Source organism: Myxine glutinosa, chromosome 8 (assembly GCF_964187855.1).
Source record: "Myxine glutinosa chromosome 8, kmMyxGlut1.1, whole genome shotgun sequence".
Lineage (NCBI taxonomy): Eukaryota > Metazoa > Chordata > Myxini > Myxiniformes > Myxinidae > Myxine > Myxine glutinosa.
Window position 1 is genome coordinate 31,066,393 of NC_136268.1, and position 20,553 is coordinate 31,086,945.

General features: G+C 43.1%; 1 protein-coding gene across 1 annotated transcript in view; it reads left to right on the forward strand.

Annotated features, from left to right (window-relative positions):
* Positions 1-1,318: 1,318 nt before the first annotated feature.
* Positions 1,319-20,553, forward strand: part of LOC144893260 (P2X purinoceptor 4-like) — a 41,564-nt gene continuing 22,329 nt past the window's right edge. The window contains exons 1-10 of the mRNA XM_078783144.1: positions 1,319-1,425; positions 1,781-1,897; positions 4,046-4,205; positions 4,868-4,939; positions 10,767-10,827; positions 10,923-11,004; positions 13,721-13,801; positions 15,486-15,624; positions 19,296-19,432; positions 20,140-20,221. Coding sequence (XP_078639270.1) covers positions 1,782-1,897; positions 4,046-4,205; positions 4,868-4,939; positions 10,767-10,827; positions 10,923-11,004; positions 13,721-13,801; positions 15,486-15,624; positions 19,296-19,432; positions 20,140-20,221 — 930 coding nt within the window. The 5' untranslated portion in view covers positions 1,319-1,425; position 1,781. The remainder of the gene's footprint in view (positions 1,426-1,780; positions 1,898-4,045; positions 4,206-4,867; positions 4,940-10,766; positions 10,828-10,922; positions 11,005-13,720; positions 13,802-15,485; positions 15,625-19,295; positions 19,433-20,139; positions 20,222-20,553) is intronic.

The following is a 20,553-nucleotide window of genomic DNA, read 5'->3' on the forward strand; positions in this document are numbered from 1 at the left end:
AAAGAAAAAAACGCTTCCAAAATGTATTGAAATGCCTTATTCTGCTTTTTACTCCATCAGGAACAACCAATTCATTCTTTTTCTTCATCAAAATCTCTTCCTTTTTCTCTGACTAGGCGTATTTCCCAAACAGTGTTTGGGAAATGTGTTTGTCCGTGCATATGTGTTTGTCCGTGCATATGTATGTCCCCTCAAACGTATACCAATCAGAGCTGAGGATATGGTCACATGACAGGGTGATGTGAACACGCCAGATGTCATTACGGCAGTACGGCGGCTGACTCTCCAGACTCCGCCATTTTGATTTATATGTCGAACGTATCGTCGAACCTGTCATATATCATATCACCATCGCCATGCTCTACCTTTACGTTTTTCATTCAGTGTGAAACACAAACAAACCGATTGTCGAAACCATCGGCGTTACGTCTCTTCCAACAAAACGGTACGTATAGGCCTTTTAGGCGTAATGACTCACCGTCCGCTTCGGACAAATTAAACCCAGGTTTCTTAATACAGTAGTGTATCGTTTCAGTAGTATCGTTTTTGTAATAATAATAATATTATAGTAAATATAACCATAACATTTTAATCCCAATGTGAATGGAAAGTTGATGCATTGAAGCGGTGTAACCGCGGAAGTAAGGAATTCACCTCGGTTTTTCAAAAATAATATAATTTTCGTAATAATAACGTAACGTTACGTTATTATAATAGTAAATCTAATCGTAACACTAATCCCTTTGTAGTGACTGCAAACGTACTGGAGGTTAAATATATATCTTATATAATCATATTAAAGTGGTGGAAGTTTTGTGTCTGGCAGTCATGCTACGTCATTACGTATATGATGGCATTACGGCGTAAACACCCGCTCACTTCGAAAGCGGCAGGAAAGGTCATTCCTCTTTGGGGTATATCGACTAGTCAATCTATGGTCGGGTATCAAGAACATTGGGTGTGTGTTCATTTACCAAGTTTCTTGTGGAGAGATCGCCATTTGGTTTAAGCATTCGAGCAAGCACTCCATTCAAAACCGTTAAGGAACGGCTGGCTTGGCAAGCGCTAGCTAGCTGCTTGGTGAATGAGCACACCTCCTACCCCTGTGGGGTGTATAGATTACAGTAGATCTATCGTCAGTTCTGTAAGTAAAACTTACCTCATGGGTTTCGGGATTTCTCCAAATTTCTTTGTTTAATATTATAAACAGCATTATCGACTGTTTGAAAAGCTAATCATGTGTGTTTGTGGTTTATCATATTTTACAATCCCGGCGACGCCGCTGTTCTTCTGGTCTTGTTTTGTATCAATGATCAATCTCACCCATTTTCGCTTGTCTCCGCCCATCCCGGTCACGTGCGAACTCCAAGTGCAACCACCGAGCTCCTCTCGTTTATTCACTCGAAAGAAAACGAAATTGAGAAGGTAAGCAGATCGGTGTACAACTACAAGAACAAGGTAGCCTGCGATTCAAGGTGTATCGTTTATTTATTTCACCACGAAGCCTCGTTCACTGTAATCGCTTGGGATTTCCAGGTGTGTTCGGTAACCAGGTTTATTGTCGAGCGCTCGCCAAGTGGCTTAAGCACTCCACTCAAAACCGTTAATTGGGAATGGCCGGCTTGGCGAGCGCTAGCAAGCTGCTTGGGTATTTTATTTTTTTTCATCATTTCATTTTCATGTGACAAAGTCCGCCACGCCACTTCCTGCTTCCTGCTCGCTGCTCAGCGCCGCGATCGCCCACACTGATTTGTCTCGCTCACCTCACGTGCTCACGCAGGATGCCCTGTGATTGGTTGTGCTCTTATGACACGCCGCGGTTCGTGCAAATTCGCAGCACAAGCTCCGCCTGCCTGCAATACCTGCTCCAGATTGCTGTGGTCGCCTACGTCATCGGGTGTGTGACGTAACAAACACGGTTACAAACAAAAGGCTTATTACCTCAGCCACTAAAGGTGGATGGAGGTGATGTTTTCACCCCTGTCTGTCCGTTTGTTTGTGAATAAAATATCTCAAAAAGTTGTGGACGGATTCGGACGAAAGTTTGCAGAGATGTAGCGTAGTATGTCACAAGGACGAAATGATTAGATTTTGGTGAAGATCCGGATTCGGATCCGGTTGCTAGAATCTTTTATGTGATTCTTCACCATTGGGAGATCGGGCCAAAAACGATACATAGCAGGATATCTCAACGTTATGGATGGATTTGGACGAAACTTGTTGGACAGTTTGTGTGTGACAAGGGAGAATTGATTGGATTTTGGTGAATATCTGAATATGGATTTGGAGATGATAATTATTTAATTTTTAAAGTGATTCTTCACCATTGGGAGATGGGGCCAAAAACGATACATAGCAGGATATCTCAACGTTATGGATGGATTTGGACGAAACTTGTTGGACAGTTTGTGTGTGACAAGGAAGAATCGATTCAATTTTGGTGAAGATCCGCATCCAGCTCATATAATTTTTGAAGTAATTCTTCACCATTGACTGACATGGCCAACCAGGTGGAGGTTTGCTCTCTACTGAGTGCCGTTCTAGTTGATGAAATGCATTATACATACTAGCTCGTTTTACTTGCATTTCATTTTTTTTTTTTTTTTTTTTTTTTGTATACAGAATCGAGGCTCGTGAAGGAGCTAACATTTATCACACAAACAAATCAAACAGACAAACAAAATATATAAAAAGAGGGAGGGGAAGACAAGATGAGAGAAGGGGAAGCACACAAACACAACATTTGAGAGCAGCGACGTCGGGAGATGTGTGGGAGAGAGAGGGCTTGGGGGGAGGAAGCGTGGGAAGGGAGGGGGTGGGAGAAATATAAAACAAGGACACCAAGGACTTCCAGGAAAGAAGTTGGTATTTCAAAAAAGTGGATTTGGGGTGAAATTAGAGGTGGTAGAAAAGATCAATTAACATCCACATTTTACCGTGACAAATAAGAGATGGTGGTGAACAGCTGTTTTAAAGACCTGGAGGGAGGAGTGGGATTGAAGAGAGTGAGGGAGTTTGTTCCAGAGGTGGGAGAAAAGAGGAATGAAGGAGTGAAGGTGAGCAGAGAGTCTTGATTTTGGCAGTTTAACCATAAGAGGGTTGCAGGCAGATCTTTTGCGACCTGTAGGAATATTTGGGGGACAGAGCCCAGAGAGAGCTGGGGGGGCAAGGCCGGAGAGGAGTCGGTAGAAGACGGAAAGACCACCAACCTGCCTGCGGTGAGTAAGTGAAAGGCCCCCAGAGTTAGCTTCATCGCGGGAGATTCCAATGATTCTGAACGCTTTGGTTTCAACAGCGTAAAGACGAGCTAGGTGTGAGGCAGGAGCACCGGCCCGGAGGGGGGGAACAGTAATCCATTGAGCTGCGGATGAAAGCCTTGTATGTGGTGAGGAGCTCAGGTGTGCCAAGGAAGGACTTCGCACGACGGAGGATGCCCAGTCGGCGACTGGCTTTGGAGGCCAGATTTGAAATGTGCTTTTCCCAGGAAAGATCATGGCAGATAGTGAGACCCAAAAGCTTGAGTGACAGAACTTCTTGGAGAGGATTATTCAGAAAGTGGATGGGAGGGTTGTCCAGTCGGTCTTTTCGGAGAGACATCGTAAGAGTGTGAGATTTGTCAGGATTGAAAGACATGTTCCACTTGTTATATCACAATAAAAACTCGGACATCACTCAGTTGAGCACATACCTCCGCCAGGCTGAACAGTTCACGTTTTGTATCCCACTGATGTGTCGGATCTGGATTCGAACCTGATCCAAAATCTGATCGGCTTGTTCATGTCATCTGACCAACTCATCCACCTAGTTTTAGCATAACCCATCCACAACTTTTTGAGATATCGTGCTATATATAAAGTTTTTGACCCCATCTCTCAATGGTGAAGAATCACTTTTTATTATTAAAAGCTCATATCCAGATCCGGATTCGGATCATCACCAAAACGGAACCAATTTGTCACCTGTCTGTGATGAGTGCAAAGTTCATAATGAGATAAGTCTATAATGTTTGTCCTTTTATAACAATTTATTGCCTTATTGTAAACAGTTGGGTAATCATTTATCGGCATGGCTACCAAGACATGGAAGTGCCAGTTTCCACAGTAACGAGCAAGCTGAGAGGTGTGGCATTTTACCGTGACAACGATTCATCATCGAGTGGAGGTGTCTCGGTCTGGGATGCGGCCGACTACGTAATCCCTCCAGAGGTGAGTTGTAATGCTAAAGATCAGGAGTGACAAAATATTTAAGCACAAAGAAGGGCATATTGCAAATCTTGCCCGTTATCCCCCACCCCTCCCCTTGCATATCTTGCTCTTTCTCTCCCTGCCGACCTCCTGCCACCCCCCAGCTATTGTTCCATTGTTCATGCAGGTGCAGCCATGCTGTTGATGCACTGGCCCTGTAGATTATGGCAGGACTTGAGAATATGGCTCAAATATCAGCACACAGTGGCCCACTCTTTTCAAAAGGCGCCACAAGATCATTAACATCCACAAGTGAATGTTATCAGATGGGATAACCGTCCTAACATCCCCTTAAAGAATGGAGCTTGCAAAATTCCAGGATTACAGCTTATTGTCTGGTCGGGAGTAAAATCCAGAATCGACATCCAAACTAGTTCAAAATTTCCATTGGAATTGCCATTGTATTCCCACCTTATTAATCTCTCTTCTTTCTGTACCTCTTCTTTCTGAAGAGAATAATAAGGTTTGGTCACAGATGACGTTGTATCCCCGCTAACTGTGTCAGATTGATCTCTGGTAACCTTTTATTACTCATACATAAGAAAAGTTAAATGTTTTAAAAGTTTGGACAAAATATCTTCTTTTAACCTGTTTCTTCCTTCTCTATTCCATCCCCTCCCCAGGAAGAGAATGCATTCTTTATTGTTACGAATTTCATCCCGACCGCAAATCAAAGCCGTAGCACCTGTCCATCGGTATTTGCCATATGGCCTAATGCCTTGCCTTACACCCACCACACCCCCAGCCAATCATTTGTCCTGTGTTTCTGTTTAATTCATGATCTGCCGTTATGGATAATGACATAAAACAACTGGAATTCCACCAGGCTGAACAGATTACGTTATGTATCCCACTGACAAGCCGGATCTACATCAGGACCTTAATCAAAATCTAATCGGCTCGTTATTGACACCCAATCAACCTGTCTACCAAGTTTCGTCTGATTCCATCAGTAACCTTTTGAAATAACCTATTCACAGACAGGGGTGAAAACACAAACACAGGGGTGAAAATATCTATATCCACCAAAGGTGAATGGAGGTAATTACATCATGCATACATGGTAATAGATGTTCATCAACTCTTGTTTCTGTGATGAGTTATCAATTAATGAAGCAATTGGCAAGAGCTTTTCATGCCTCTGCTGACGAAGTCGCATGGTGACCTGTTCAAACCAGCCTCTGCTCACCTTAAAGGTTTCACTTTGACTCGACTCGCCTTGTTCGCCTTCAGGTCGTTAAATCAACTGCGGGGTTTAGCCTGGATCGCAATCAAACTTATTTGCACATCAGGTTGGTTTGGGAATTCGATCCAGACCGATAATAAACGGTCCATATTCTCCACCACCAAACTACGAGTGCGAACATTCCTCGAAGCACCCAATGTCGTATTGCACTGCCAAACGGCTCTCACCTTGTCCTTGTTTGTCCTGATTGTCCTCACGGGTATCCCAGTGACGATGGCTATATGCACGATCACCAACATCAAACCCCCTCAACACATCTAATTTGCATCTCTTCTTGCTCACAGACGCACTAGCCTCACTTGATGATTGGTTTTTTTTTATACCAAAACTTTCCTACTTGTATCAGAAAAGTGTTAATTCAACAATATTGTAGAGAAAAAACGGATAACGGGACTACTTGTATTGAGAACTCCCTGTATAAGCATACTAGCAGAAGTACCCGGCATTGCCGGGCGGGGGAGGGGAGGGGGAGGGGAGGGGAACTGGGGGAGAGCGAGCCCCTTGGTAAAGCAAGCGATTTTTTTTTTCCATAGCGTTCATAGCGTCATAGCGATTTTTTTTTTTCATAGCGTCATAGCGTTCATAGCGTCATAGCGTTTCATAGTGTCATAGCAATTTTTTTTGTCATAGCGTTCATAGCGTTTCATAGCGTCATAGCGATTTTTTTTTTCATAGCGTCATAGCGTCATCACGTGATCGCTCTGAGCGAATCAGTGCCTACCTGCTCTGATTCCGTTGATTCCGTGCGCTGAAATGCGCTGAGGTAAATATGAATAAAAAATATGGATCGTCAAATATTTTGAGTTCGGCCAAGTTCGTCCCAGGCTCAATGGCCATGTCTATGCCAAATATCAAGCACGTAAGCCTCTCCGTTTAGGAGTCTATCGGTAACATTACACACACACACACACAAACTGTGTTTTATATATATAGATATTATGATGCAAAGATGAACTGATTAGATTTTGGCAACAAGAGGGCAGAGGTTACGTCAGGTAAAAATGTGATACTTGAGAACAGCTGAAGGGATTTAAATCAAACTTGGTACAAGTGTGTATAACTAGCTGGCGCTGCCTGGGGGAATTTGATGCAATATGTATTGAAATATTGAGTCAGAATCAAAAATATCTTTGTATTCCAGAGGTACATCACTTGCACGCAAAGTTAGTTTAAATGACGTGGGGATGCAAAATAAAATTTAAAAAAAACCGAATAATTACCATCAGTAGTTTAGCCCATGTAATTTCTGTACAACAGACAAAGAGGATTACAGGTGGGGGAGCATGAACACGGTGGTGGCGTTATAAATCTGGAGGTGCAATGTGCCCTAAATGGCCCTTGCCAGAGCTATCTCTATTGGGTGAACTCGCCAGAAGTGCTCCGACTGGCATCTTACCATGCCAACCTTCGTGACGCAGTGGATTAAAGTTAATAACAAAGAAAAATTAACAGACAGATCATACAGAGACAGAGAGGGTTAGAGGGTGGGGGAGAAACGTACCAACGGAATACAGTTTTCCTTATTAGCTTGCATACATGCGACCTCAACATAAGATCTTCACAATACATATTACTCAATCGCGGTAGTGTAGAACCAACATACTCACTCGAGGCCTGAACACGGAGATGTTATAATAAACCGGTGTAAACCAATCTTTTTAATAACAGGCGCAAATGTAAACACTATTGTAATTAAATTTGTGTTGTTGACAACAAATCACGATACACAACCTCAACCAAACATATTACCCGATTGCTCCCAGGAAAAAAAATACACAGGGAGTGTATCACAACAAAACCCGATTGAGGCCTAAAGGCCAATTATCTGCTTCTTTTTTTTCTTTTTTGTTTATCTTACTATAATTCACCAAATGTCCGTCTGTCCATCCGTCCGTCCGTTTGAAGGTACCGCAAAAACGGCTGAACCGATCGCAATGATATTTTGGGTGGGTATTCCTGGGACCCCTGGAGTAAAATAGGCTATATTGTTTTTCCAATTTTCCAGTTTTCCCAAACACGATGGAATAATATTTACCGATATGAACAGTGATGTGGCTTTTATTGAAATTCGACAAATACTGTTTAGATTTTGATGAGAATTATGAACCTGCCACGAATGCGGAAGTAGACAGTTGACGGCATTGCGCGGATTTGATAATATCCCAATGCAACCGTCATTCAATCGTAATGTTAAATCGTTAAACGTTAATCGTGTTAATCGTTTTGTTGAAGTATCAATTGATGACTGGAATTGAGTGAATACAATTACGATTTTGAATTCGTAATTGTATTCACCCAACCGTACGGAACTTCACATCAGGATTTAAATATTTGTTTATGTCACGAATGTTGCTGAAAGTTAATTTTTTTATATTAATGCTATTTAATTTGTGATTGGAGTTATGCTGTTTGGAATGAAAAAAGAGATATCGAGTTCAAGTGAATGACGAAATGACGTAAACGTGAAACGCAATAAGATCAACGTGAAACAAGTGTAAACGTGAAATTCGCGGATCGCCATATGCAAATTCACCACGGACCCACGTTCGATGTTTCTATTCGTGAATGTACCCGTTTTTTTGCGAACGGGTACATTTTTCATGGAAGTCCTTCACGAACTTGCTGTCCATGTCTGACGTGCGACTGAAGGTGCTACAGAAATGTGGAATTTATTGGCTTAATGCTTTAGCATTCGCCATTTCTGCATTGTCTGTTTGCTTCTGGCCTCCCATCCGTGCGTAGCATGGGTACCTCACTAGTTTTTTTTATCCAAGCATAGCCCTTGGCCTTCCTCTGGATGAAAGAGGAGGCCATGCAAACTTTGGTTGCACTTGTTCCTGCAGCGTCCGAATGCATAAACAAACACACAAACAAACTTTCTTCTTTATATATTAGATGATGTAATAATGTGCGTGGAAGAGTGTTTCAGTCAAAGGTCAACGTCAAAGAGTGTCGTTCTAGTTAGTTTTTTAAATAATCGTTTTTGGTCATATATTATACCACATTATTGACAATGCTTCTAATAACTATTATAACCTTTCATTATTTTCAACATCCATTTGAGCTTTCAGTAGCTTCTGGTTTATCAAAACAGAATTTATCAAGTTGTGATAAAAAATGTGTTTTTTGTTAATTCGGCTACAATCCGAAACATAGGGGCAATACCCCTGGCACTCACCTGGTAGAATAAACAGTATACTGCACCGATTAAGGTTATTTTAAACCAATTTCAATGGTTGCTAGAAGACAGGGCAGCATGTACAATCATACTAACATAATCATAAAACTTTAAACAAACAAATAAAAAAATACCTATTTTGGGGGTCAACCCCCACTCCTCCAACCCATATACATCTTAAGACCCCAATTTTTCTAATGCCTTGAACAAACGTTGGTACATCATGGGTGATTAAGGTTGTGGTGAAGTTTCATCGAAATTGCGTGTGTAGTTTCTGCGAAGAAAGCAAATACCTATTTTTGGGGGAAACCCTCTCCCATAGACCTCTAAAGGGGCAGCTTTTTTTTAATGCCGTGAGCATACTTTGGTACATCACGGGTGGTGAAGGTTGTGGTCAGGTTTCATCGAAATCGTGTGTGTAGTTTCAGAGAAGAAAGCAAATACCTATTTTGGGGGGCAACCCCCCATACACCCCCAAAGGGGCAGATAATGTTAATGCCGTGAACAAACTTTGGTACATCACGGGTGGTGAAGGTTGTGGTCAAGTTTCATCGAAATTGTGTGTGTGTAGTTTCTGAGAAAAAAAGCTAATACCTATTTTGGGGGGGCAGCCCCCCCCCCCCCGTATACCCCAAAGGGGCAGATGTTTTTAATGCCGTGAACAGACTTTGGTACAGAATTGATGGTGAAGGTTGTGGTCAAGTTTAATCGAAATAGTGTGTGTAGTTTCAGAGGAAAAAGCAAATTCTTATTTGGGGGGGGGGGTTAAACATGGATCCACTTTGACCCTGGTAAACCCCCCTTAGACCCCGATTTATTTTTTTTCTAATGCCATGAACAAACTTTCGTCACAACACAACAAATATAATTTGTGCCAAATTTGGTCGCAATCCCTTCAGTGGTTTCGGAGAAGAAGTTTCAAGTGTTTACGGACGGACAAAGGACACATTAAATATCAGGAGCACAACTTCAGTGCAAGTGCAGTGGCTTGATGCAAAAACATATTGGAAAGCGAAATTGAGCTTCCGAATTTTGACATTTGACAATTTTGAATTTTGAATTTTGAACGTTTGACATTCCAAATTGGCAAAACCGAGTGATAACAAAATACTTAATTTTCTTTTTTCAGACCAACATTTTACCTTTATCTACTCGGAGGGGAATAATGCAAATAAAGCGTAAATGCGGCTTGCTCTATGCTATCGAGATGGCAATTTGGCTCCGATTGGACAGACCTTCGTCGAGTTGTGGTGGAAAAATGTTAAAACGTCTAATTTGGTCATGACCTGAAAATTAGGTCAAGGTCAAAAAAAGTATCAATCCCACAAACTTTTTATTCCCATTCTTGCTGAAACATTTAATTCCTAAAGTTTCAGCCAGCTCTGAGATACAGCTTGTAAATTGGCAGAAAAAAGGGACAAAATCCTAAATGGGGGTTTAGTACTCCACCGGGTGCAAGACCATGACCGTTTAACCCTGAGGGGTATGGTGTAAATGTAATTCAAATGCACCTTACCCAAAGCTATCTATAGAGAGAACTTTCGTCCCGATCGGACAAACGTTAGTTGAGTTATGGTGAGAAATGTTAAAATGAATAATTAGGTCATGACCTTAAAAATAAGTCAAAGTCAAAAATAGGTCAACTCAGCCTGCTTTCTATTGACATTGTAGATGCAAAATGGAATTCCAAAATTCCCAGCTGGCTCTGAGATACAGCTCGAAAATTGATAGTTTGGAAATTTGGAGTGTTGAGAGTGCAGGAAGAATATATATATATATATAGAATATATAAATATATATATATATATATATATATTTTTTTTTTGAAATGTATTCCTGGGGTTTAAGAAACTCTGTGGTACCATTAAATATTGGGGGCGCCAATTGTAGAAACAAACCAACAACGTGTATAAGCCTTCCCCTCTGGGGGAGGCCTAATTATTACCTGCCAGCATTGTTTTCTTTGTCGTCTTGAGGAATTATTTTTCTTTTCTTATTTGTTTGAAGATTTAATATCTGAACTTTAACTGTGTTGAGCAAATTTGATTTTCAGAGAAACTCTTTCATGTTCTTACATAGAAATATGATTGTTGCACAGACAGCTCATTGTGAATTGCCGCAGGACTGCCCTAAAACAGAGATGGATCCCGAAGGAGTGGGTAAGGTTTATCCGTATCACATGCCGACATTGCCTACTTTCCCTGCTTCTGCATCACTCCAACTGTCAAACGTATCCCCTCTCCCTTGCTTCCAGGGGTGTTCACAGGGAAATGTATCAATACATCGTGTGAAATTCATTCTTGGTGTCCATTAGAAAAAAAGGAAGTACCACCAAAGTGAGCATTTTTGCATTTACTTACACCTGTGTCCCATTTCAAAGTGCTGTATTGCTTTATTCCACCCCTTCCCCATTTGGTTTAAAGGTCTTTAAGACAAACAAATGGTATGTGTCCATGCTAATAGCGTGAAAGATATGCTCGTTGTTGAAGAAAACGATGTACTTGCTATTATGCAAATTAGACAATAGTGGGGAGAGGAGTGAAGGTGGTAGAGATGACACAGAGAAGGAGGTTGGTAGGAGGTTACACGATGTTACACATATGAGATGGAAGAAGTAATGGAGTTGGAATAATAGTTTCAGAAGAGATCAGAAAGGATGTGACGAGTGGAAAAAGGGATGGTTATGGCATGGTTGATGATGCAGAAACAAAGGGAATGTGTTACGTCGGCGTACGGGCCACAGATGGGATGGACTGAGGTGAAGAAGCAGGTTCAGGAACGCACTTGAGAGGAGGATGGGAAGGGTTAAGCCGGAGGTGAAGCTAAGCTCTGCGGTAGACTTCATTGCATATGTCATTGCAACTTGCAAATCAGCATACTTTCAGCTGCGAAAGATCGCATCCATTCGCCACTTTCTTACTCCTCAAGCTGCTCTAACTCTGGTCTGTGCCCTTGTCCTCTCAAGGCTAGACTATTGTAATTCTTTGTTTGCTGGCTGCCCTCAGTTTCTCTTGGATAAGTTACAAAAGGTTCAAAACTCTGCCGCTCGTCTTGTCTGTAAGGCGAAGAAGTCTGACCATGTTACTCCGCTGCTTGAATCTTTACACTGGCTGCCTGTCTCTGCTCGTGTGCAATACAAAATTTGCACACTATGTGTTTCACAAGTCTTTCAAAGTGTAAGTCCTGTTTTCCCTTTGGTTTGAGGTGGGACAGAGATCGAGAGTATGTCTGTGTACATGTGCGGGGGAGGGAGGGGAGGAGGAGGGGGAGTACACATCTGTGGGTTTTGAATGGGGAGGGAGAGGAATAGGGCAAAAGTGAAGGTGTGTCTGTGTGTGTGTATGTTTGTGTGTGTGTGTGTGTGTGCGGTGTGTGTGCATTCGCGTGATAATGTAAAGTGCCATGAGGGTAGTTTACTCTGCTTGATGGGGCTATAAAAGACTCCTTTATTATTATTATTTTTATTTTTATTATTATTATTATTATATGTGGGAGTAATGTAGCCGGGTGAAGAGGAATGTATTTGTAGATTTGAATGAGGAATAGAGAGGATAGAGATCTGATGGTTCATTCTTGCAGAAGCGGGAGAGCCACAAGGTCACATACGGGAGTGGGACAGCACAAAACGGAATTGGATTTTATTGATGATTCGGAATGAACAGCTGTGGAGGATCAAGGACTGTATGACAGTCGTGGGAGAGCATGTCACAACTTGGCACGCGCGCTGTGGTGTTTGTTGTGCGAATGCAGAAGCGGAAGGAGGTTAAGAGTGTGGGCCGAAAGCCGATCAAGTGGTGAAAGTAGAAATATGATGTCACTGAAGTGCAAGGAGATGGTGAAGGTTAAGTATGAGGAACTTAATGAGAAAGCCTAGTGCTTGGAGGAGGAGTGGAAGAAGTACAGAGAGGCATTTAGGGCAATTGCAGAAAATCTGTGGAGAAGAACATCAGGAAAGGGTACAATGTCAGGGAATCGAAACCAGGTGTGGTGGATTGAGGAAGTGGCAAAGGCAGTTGGTGAGAAGGAGGTTTGGGAGTTTGGATAGAAAAGATCAAGGATGCAGGGTTAGGGGAGGAGGACATCTAGATGCAGTGTTATAGCAATTGTCTAGGCCTAAGAGGAAAACAGCAAGAGAAGAAAGCTGTGAATAAGGCAAAAAATTTATATGGAATCGGATGTGTTTAGCAACTTGGACAAGTATAGTCGGACGAAGATTATCTATTAGGGTGTAGGCGAGGCCTGCGGTGGGGGCATAGTGGAAGACTAACGGATGTGTCCTTGTCGCGCAGAAAGCCCAAGGGATTCTGTGCGCAGCTTCCCCCGCAAAGGTCTCAGATATCTCCTCTCCCTCACGGCTCGTAACGTGCCTTTTTGTTTCTCCCCACCTCAAGCCATGACACCACTAGCCTCTCCCTGCTTGGTTGTCATTGGTTCGGGGTGTAGTTCGTGCGCGGGGCAACCTATCATCACCTCATGGTGCTAAGTGGTCATGGCGTTTCCCCATAAATTGGTGCCAATGGCCTGTTAGATCACTTTAAAGGACATTTAAGACAGATTACAAAGGGACAAAAAATAAAATGGTGTGAAGAGAAAGTGGGTTTAGACACACATGTGGGGAAGGAAAGTGACAGCTTTCTATACACATAACGACGCATATCTCTATATTGCAATTAAATTACCTCACGCTTATTCTAATACGCGCATTAAGGGAAATGACTATTGTTATACTATGCAAAGTTACCTCCTAGAAGACATTCCCACAGCAGTATTTAAGTGGGTGAGGGAGAGGAAGTTCCAAAAGGTTTGAACATTTACGTGTATGTAATATGTAATATGTAAATATTTTCTTTTAACGTTGTTCAAAATAAGATGCATACATATGATTATCAAGTCAAACAATAGGATAATAATAGTAAATGAATGAACATCAGAGAGAAATGAGGCATTTTAGAGTATCCTGAGATTTTTCTCCCCTCTGAGGACCAGGTTGTAATGAATTCTGCCACCCCCTCCCCCACCCCCTTCCCGCTTATGTCTTCCCCTAAACAACAGGCCTCCAAAGCTTAAGGGAGCAGAAAACCTCACAGCACTGATCAAGATTTCTGTTTACTTTCCTCGGTTCAACATCAGCAGGTATCATTGTGATAACAGTAAACTAGAGAGTTCATAGAACACGATACCCCATGTAGTGTTTCAGAGCATACTTCAATTCAAGTAATATAATGATTTTGAAGATCGTTCAAAAAAAAAAATCCGGTAGTTTGGCGCTATTAATTAAGTTGTATGCATCTTACGCTAACTCAAAACTTGCCTTCTCCCCCACCCTGCCCTATACAGCATTGATGCTCGTGGAAGAGCTAGAACGGATACGGACAAAAAAAATGAAAGGAACAGAAAGGAAACAACCAAGAGCAGGGAAGAGTGACAAAATAAAGTGGAGCGTGACATGGGGCAAATAGGGATGTGATTACCGAGATTTTAAATCAGACTAGACACAGCTTCGAGGCGAGTGTGCGACGGGGCATTCAGTTTAACGTTCATCCGAAGGACGGCACACACACATTGATGAAAAACACATAGATAATGTAAAACTAAAACAAAATGTACACCACACAGGTAGAGTTAAAAAAAATTTTTTGTTCATTCCCTTGACTTAAATTCAAAAAGCCACCGAGTGCGAATCTAAAATGGCGACTGCTGCTGTCAATGAATGAACGACTACGCGCGTGGTATGGATTTGGTGATGGTTCGGAATGAACAGCTGTGGAGGATCAAAGACTGCAAGGCGGTGGTGGGAGAGCATGTCACAACTCGTCATGCGCTGTGGTGTTTGTTGTGCGAATGCAGAAAAAGAAGGAGGTTAAGAGTGTGGTCCAAAGATCTACGATAGCCTCAGCTATTGATAATTTAAGACATCGAACTGCATTTATTTTAATGGGACTTCTTTTGTCAGTACGGACGTTCATATGTCAAGGAGTTTGGAAGTCCAGGACTGTCTGTATATAATTCAATTTAAATAAAATAAATATTGTAAAAGTCGTACAAATAAATAGATTAATCACGGAATTTACCACCGTTGACGCAGTGGCTATTACACCACCTTATTTAACTTGCTACAATCGTGCTGCCCGGATTAGTCAGGGCAGCGGGGTCACGGTCAGAGTGCCGATCGGTCCCCATGGACCGACCCTTTCCCTTTTGTCTCTGTCTCTTCTCTTCTCTTTCTCTAACTGTCATGGCCCTGACTTCGTGAAGGAAGGGTACACCATTCTGGATGTGGGGGATCCCTGGGTCGCTCCTTGGATAATGATCGGCTGTCTCCGTGCCGCGGGCTTGTTTGAGAGAACTGTCCAGGGCTATACAACAACAACAACAACAACAACAACAACGTTACAATTGTTCTTCATGCCGATTGTTTGTGGCCTTTATGACGTTGTTAAAAACATTGTTTCCAGGTTGGAATTATTTTCTATTTTTTTACTGCCAGACAGGCTTTAAAAAGTACTCTAAAATGGCAGATTAATTTTTCCGATTCATGTTCAAAATATAACATTCAATTGAAATAAGTTAATATATAATTCTCGATAATTAATAATTATAATAATTCTCAATCATAAACTGACGTTCATAAATATACAGATGGACGGACATGAACCAATTGCTTAAACCCACTTTTTGCCTCGCGTGCACGGGGTAAAAATAAAAAGTCACTTTGGAGTTGTTGCTGTGTATTTGCCATTAAGGGCACTATTGGTATTGATGCAACCATTTTCTCTTACATGTACGCTACCTAAACAACATGGGTGTATTGTCACAGACGGAATATCCCAGATGATGCCAACATGACGTGGATGAAAAGCTGCAGATTCAGTACCAAGAACAACACGTGTCCAATCTTCCGTCTTGGTGATATGGTGGCTGCAGCTGGACAAGATTTTGAAACTCTTGCGACCCAGGTTTGCATTCCAAAAAGACAGCCCATGTGGCTTTAATCAAGCACATCTAGCTGCTGTTTGTGAGGTACAAGTCAAAACGAATTGCTATTGTAGGTTTATTTTTTCATTGGTTAATCAAATATCATGACAACCTTTATGTGTTAGGTGAGGCAATTAAAGTTTTAAGTATACTATGTTTAATAATAATAATAATAATGCATTTATTTTATATAGCGCTTTTCAGGAAGCCCAAAGACGCTTTGACAGAGTGCAAAACATAATGCATAGCAAAACATAAAGACAATTGCAAAAAAAGAAGAATCAATAGGGAAATATTCAAAGCACAAAGGAGGGAGAAGGAGAGGAGATAGTCAGGGGTTAGATGCTGTGGGTTAAATGTTGAATGCAGTGTTGAACAGGTGGGTCTTGAGTGATGTTTTGAATGTGGTGAGTGAGGAGGAGTCTCTGATGGTGTGAGGTAGCGAGTTCCAGAGGGTGGGAGCAGCGATGGAGAAGGCCCTGTCCCCCCAGGATGTAAATTTGGTCCGGATGGGGGGGGTCAGGAGGTTGGTACCAGCAGAGCGGAGGTTGCGGGTGGGAGTGTGTCTGGAGAGGAGGTCAGCCAGGTAGGATGGGGCCAGGTTATGGAGGGCTTTGTAGGTCAAGAGGAGGATTTTGTACTGGATTCTCTGGGAGATGGGGAGCCAGTGAAGCTTGTAAAGGACGGGGGTGATGTGGTCACGGGTCCGGGAATGGGTGAGTAGACGGGCAGCGGAGTTCTGAATGTATTGGAGTTTATTGGTGATTGTTGAGGGTGAACCATAAAGGAGGCTATTGCAGTAGTCCAGACGGGAAGTGATGAAGGCGTGGATGAGGGTTTCTGCAGCCACGGAGGAGAGGGATGGACGGAGACGGGCGATGTTTTTCAGGTGAAAGAAGGCTGTCTTTGTGATCTGTTTAGTGTATTTGTCGAAGGAGAGGGTTTGGTCAAAGATGATGCCAAGATTCCGGATGTGAGGGGAGGTGGATACTGGGAAACCGTCGATGTTGAGGGCAAAGTTATGGGTGGACTTGGTGAGCGTTTTTGGGCCAATGATGATTATTTCAGATTTATCACAGTTAAGTTTGAGGAAGTTGATTTGAAGCCAGGATTTTATTTCAGTGATGCAGTTTGTCAGGATAGAGTGGGTGGCGGTGGAGATGGACTTGGTGGAGATGAAAAGCTGGATGTCATCGGCGAAGCAGTGGAATTGGAGACCATGACGGCGGATTAAGTGACCGAGGGGGGGACAGGTAAAGGATGAAGAGGAGGGGGCCAAGAACTGAACCTTGGGGGACACCTTGGGGGAGGGGAGCAGTGGGGGATTTGCAGTTATTGATGGAGATGAACTGATGTCTGTCAGAGAGGTATGATTTAATCCAAGAGAGGGCAGTGCCGGTAATGTTAAAGGTGGTTTCAAGTCGGGTGAGGAGGATGGTGTGATCGATGGTGTCAAAGGCGGCGCTGAGGTCGAGGAGGATGAGAATGTTGAGGTTGCCAGCGTCAGAGGAGAGGAGAAGGTCGTTGGTGATTTTGAGGAGAGCAGTTTCAGTACTGTGGTTGGAGCGGAATCCGGATTGGAATGTTTCATACAGGTTATTGGCAGAGAGGTGATGTTTGAGTTGAGTGGCTACAGCGCGTTCCAAAACCTTTGACAAAGGGTAGGTTGGAGATGGGTCTGAAGTTATTTCGGGTGTCAGGGTTTAGTCCAGGTTTTTTCAGAATGGGGGTAACAGCAGCAATTTTGAGGGATGGTGGGACGATGCCTGTAGACAGGGAGGAGTTTATTGTTGCAATGATAAGTGGAGAGAGAGCAGGAAGGGAGGCCTTGACAAAGCTGGAGGGGATGGGGTCAAGAGTGCAGGTGGCAGTTTTCATTCCGATGAGGAGTTCAGAGAGGTCAGTAGGGGAGACTGGGGAGAATTGAGACAGGGGATGGCAGGATAAGGGGGGGCAGGTGGTTTGAGGGGGAGCGGGTGCGGCGGTGGTCAAGCTGTTGTAGATGTTTTCAATTTTGCGTTGGAAGAATGAAAGGAAGGAGATGCAGTTGTCTATTGTGAATGACTGGGTGGTGGTGTTCAGGGGGCTGAGGAGTTTGTTTATTGTAGAGAAGAGTGCTTTTGGGTTTCCGGAGCCAGAGTGGATAATTTGAGAGTAGTAGGCGGAGCGGGCGCGGGAGAGGGCATCTTTATAGTGTTGTATGTGGTCCTTGTAGGCCTGGGAGTGAACTGTGAGACCCGTCTTATTGCGGAGTCTTTCAAGTTGGCGAGCACGAGTTTTCATCAGGCGGAGTTCAGGGGTAAACCAGGGAGCAGAATGGGTGAAAGAAACTGTTTTGGTTTTTATAGGCGCAAGTTGGTCAAGGCAGGAGGAGAGAGTGTGGTTGTAGTAGTCAGTGAGGTCAGAAGGGGTGTGGAGGTCAACGAAGGGAGAAGTGGACATTTTTTCAGAGAGGGTCGATGAGAATGAGGCAGGTGAAAGAGCGTTTAGCTTACGGAAGTTGATAGTGCGATAATGCCTTGGTGCTGGGGTGGGGATGTTGATGGTCAGAGTGATGGAAGGAGATGAGCCCTGTCCCCCCAGTCCCGTCTAGGTGGTCAGAGAGAGTGAGGTCGGAGCCAGAGAGATGGTGCAAAATTAGTCCAGTAGAGCAGACAAGGTCCAAAATGTGACCACGGTTATGGGTAGGAAAGTTGACATGTTGAGTGAGGTTAAAGCAGGTGAGTAAATCAGTGAAGTCAGTGGTTAGCGTGGAGTCAGTGGAGTCCATGTGGATATTGAAATCACCAAGGAGGAGGATTGAGGGGGAGAGGGAACATAGCTGGGTCAGAAAGTAGGAGAAGTAACTCACCCACACACATTGTTTGTATATATATATTGTTACAGTTGTCAGCCCAGGCCAGTTGCCTGTCCAAATCCTGACAAACCATGCTTAAAGTGGTCATGCCGGTCCACAGTTTCGGATGCAGGTTCACGGGCCTATGTGCCATGCTACCATACTTCAGTGGAACGTCTGAGCCAGTTACGCCACGTGCTGGTACTTCCTTCATGCCCGGCACTGAAGTGACAGCACGGGTGGTTCTGCCACAACGGAAGCGTGAAGCGTTTCATGCAGGGCACTAATGATCCCGAACATAATCTGTCATTTAATGGACGATTAATGATGTGGCTCACCACCAGGGCAACTCAGAGACCAAGGGACTTAATGCGTGTGTTTATTATAACAGGGGAGGGTTTACTATAACAAACGACACGAGAGCCTTTATTCTACAGTACTATTTATACCCGAAATACGAGCACTGGATATCGTACACACTGTAGATACTTAACGAGATAAACCCTAACGGGTCCCGGCCATACCACACAAGAAGGACCAGGGAGAAACGACAGGACAATGGAATACCCCACTGCCAAGATTACTTTTCATAAGCTTAAAATTTAACCCTTGTATGAATACAGGTTGGGTCTTGCACTGGAACAGAATTTCATAAACCAAGATATGTTGAGCATTCATGGCCAAAGTTGAGGTTTTCCCCAGTTGGATCCTGTTTGTTGTTCCTCCGCTAACCAAGTGATATGATTGTAAGGAATGCAAGGTAAATGGTTATGGAGGTTGAGATGCCATGCATTACCGAATGAATGTGGTGAGCAGGGTGGCGTAATCGGAATTCGTGTTGCTTGGTTTTGTGATTTTGACTATCGGGTTTCACTATGTCGGCCAACTTATACCTTTCGTCGACTGGACAACCCAAGTCGACAGTCCACCATCTCACCTGGATATAACTTCCGGTTTGTCTTTCTTGCACACTCCCCGCCCCTCTCACACAACCATCCACCCTCTCTCCACTCCCTAAATTTGACTGTGTTAATGGGAAATGTCAATGCAAAGATTGTGTACATGAGTGCTGACATAACTGGTGACCAACCAAGCACTTTTATGTTCTCGCTCCTCCCTGAGCCTCAACATTGCATTTTTTAAAGTCTCGACTGGTCTTTAATAACTCTGGTCGCCCATCATAAGTCTCCCAGTCATGATCTTGTACCTACACACATTGTACCTCCATCACACATTTCATATTGGGCCTTAATTATATGATCAGATTTGGTAACGATCAGTTCATGTATATGCCCTGCGTTTCACTTTAAGAGTATCATAAAAGCCAAGGTTCTTTGATCGATCAATGTCAACTGGCAGGCGGATGTCATCCAAAGTTGGGATTATTAAAAAAAAAAAAAAAAAAAAAAAAAAAAACCTATACACGAAGCACACCGGCACAGCAATGCTCTCCGCTCCCTCTTGACTCTGCTCTGCCACTTACATACACAGCTCCCAAAAATCCCTCCCTTTATGAACCCACTCATACATATGAGATACTGTAATTCCATATATAGAAGGAGCCAGAAACATGAAATCATGAAAAACCAGAAAACATGAAATCCCCTTTATTCACTCCTCCTGTCCCGTTTCTCATCTACATTTTGTCTTTCTTTCTCAGTTACGCTATCTATCACAACCAGAATGAAAGAACGCTCATTAAGGCCTACGGCATAAGGTTTGAGATCCAAGTCTATGGCAAGGTGAGTTTTATTATCCTTTTATCTGCTTTTTGCCAACGTAATTGAATGGTTCAAGTGTCTTTGACCAAATAAATGTTTGTGGTTATAACCTGGCCAGATATTGTTTTGGCTAATCAAAATAAAGACCAATTACTGCACTGTAGTCCCAAGAAGGAAGCCGGACATTAACAATACACACACACACACACACACACACACACACACACACACACACACACACACACACACACACACACACACACACACACACACGTAATTGCAATCTAAACTAGAACGGCACTCGGTGGAGCGCATACCTCCGCAAGGCTGAACAGTTTGTTTTGTATCCCAAT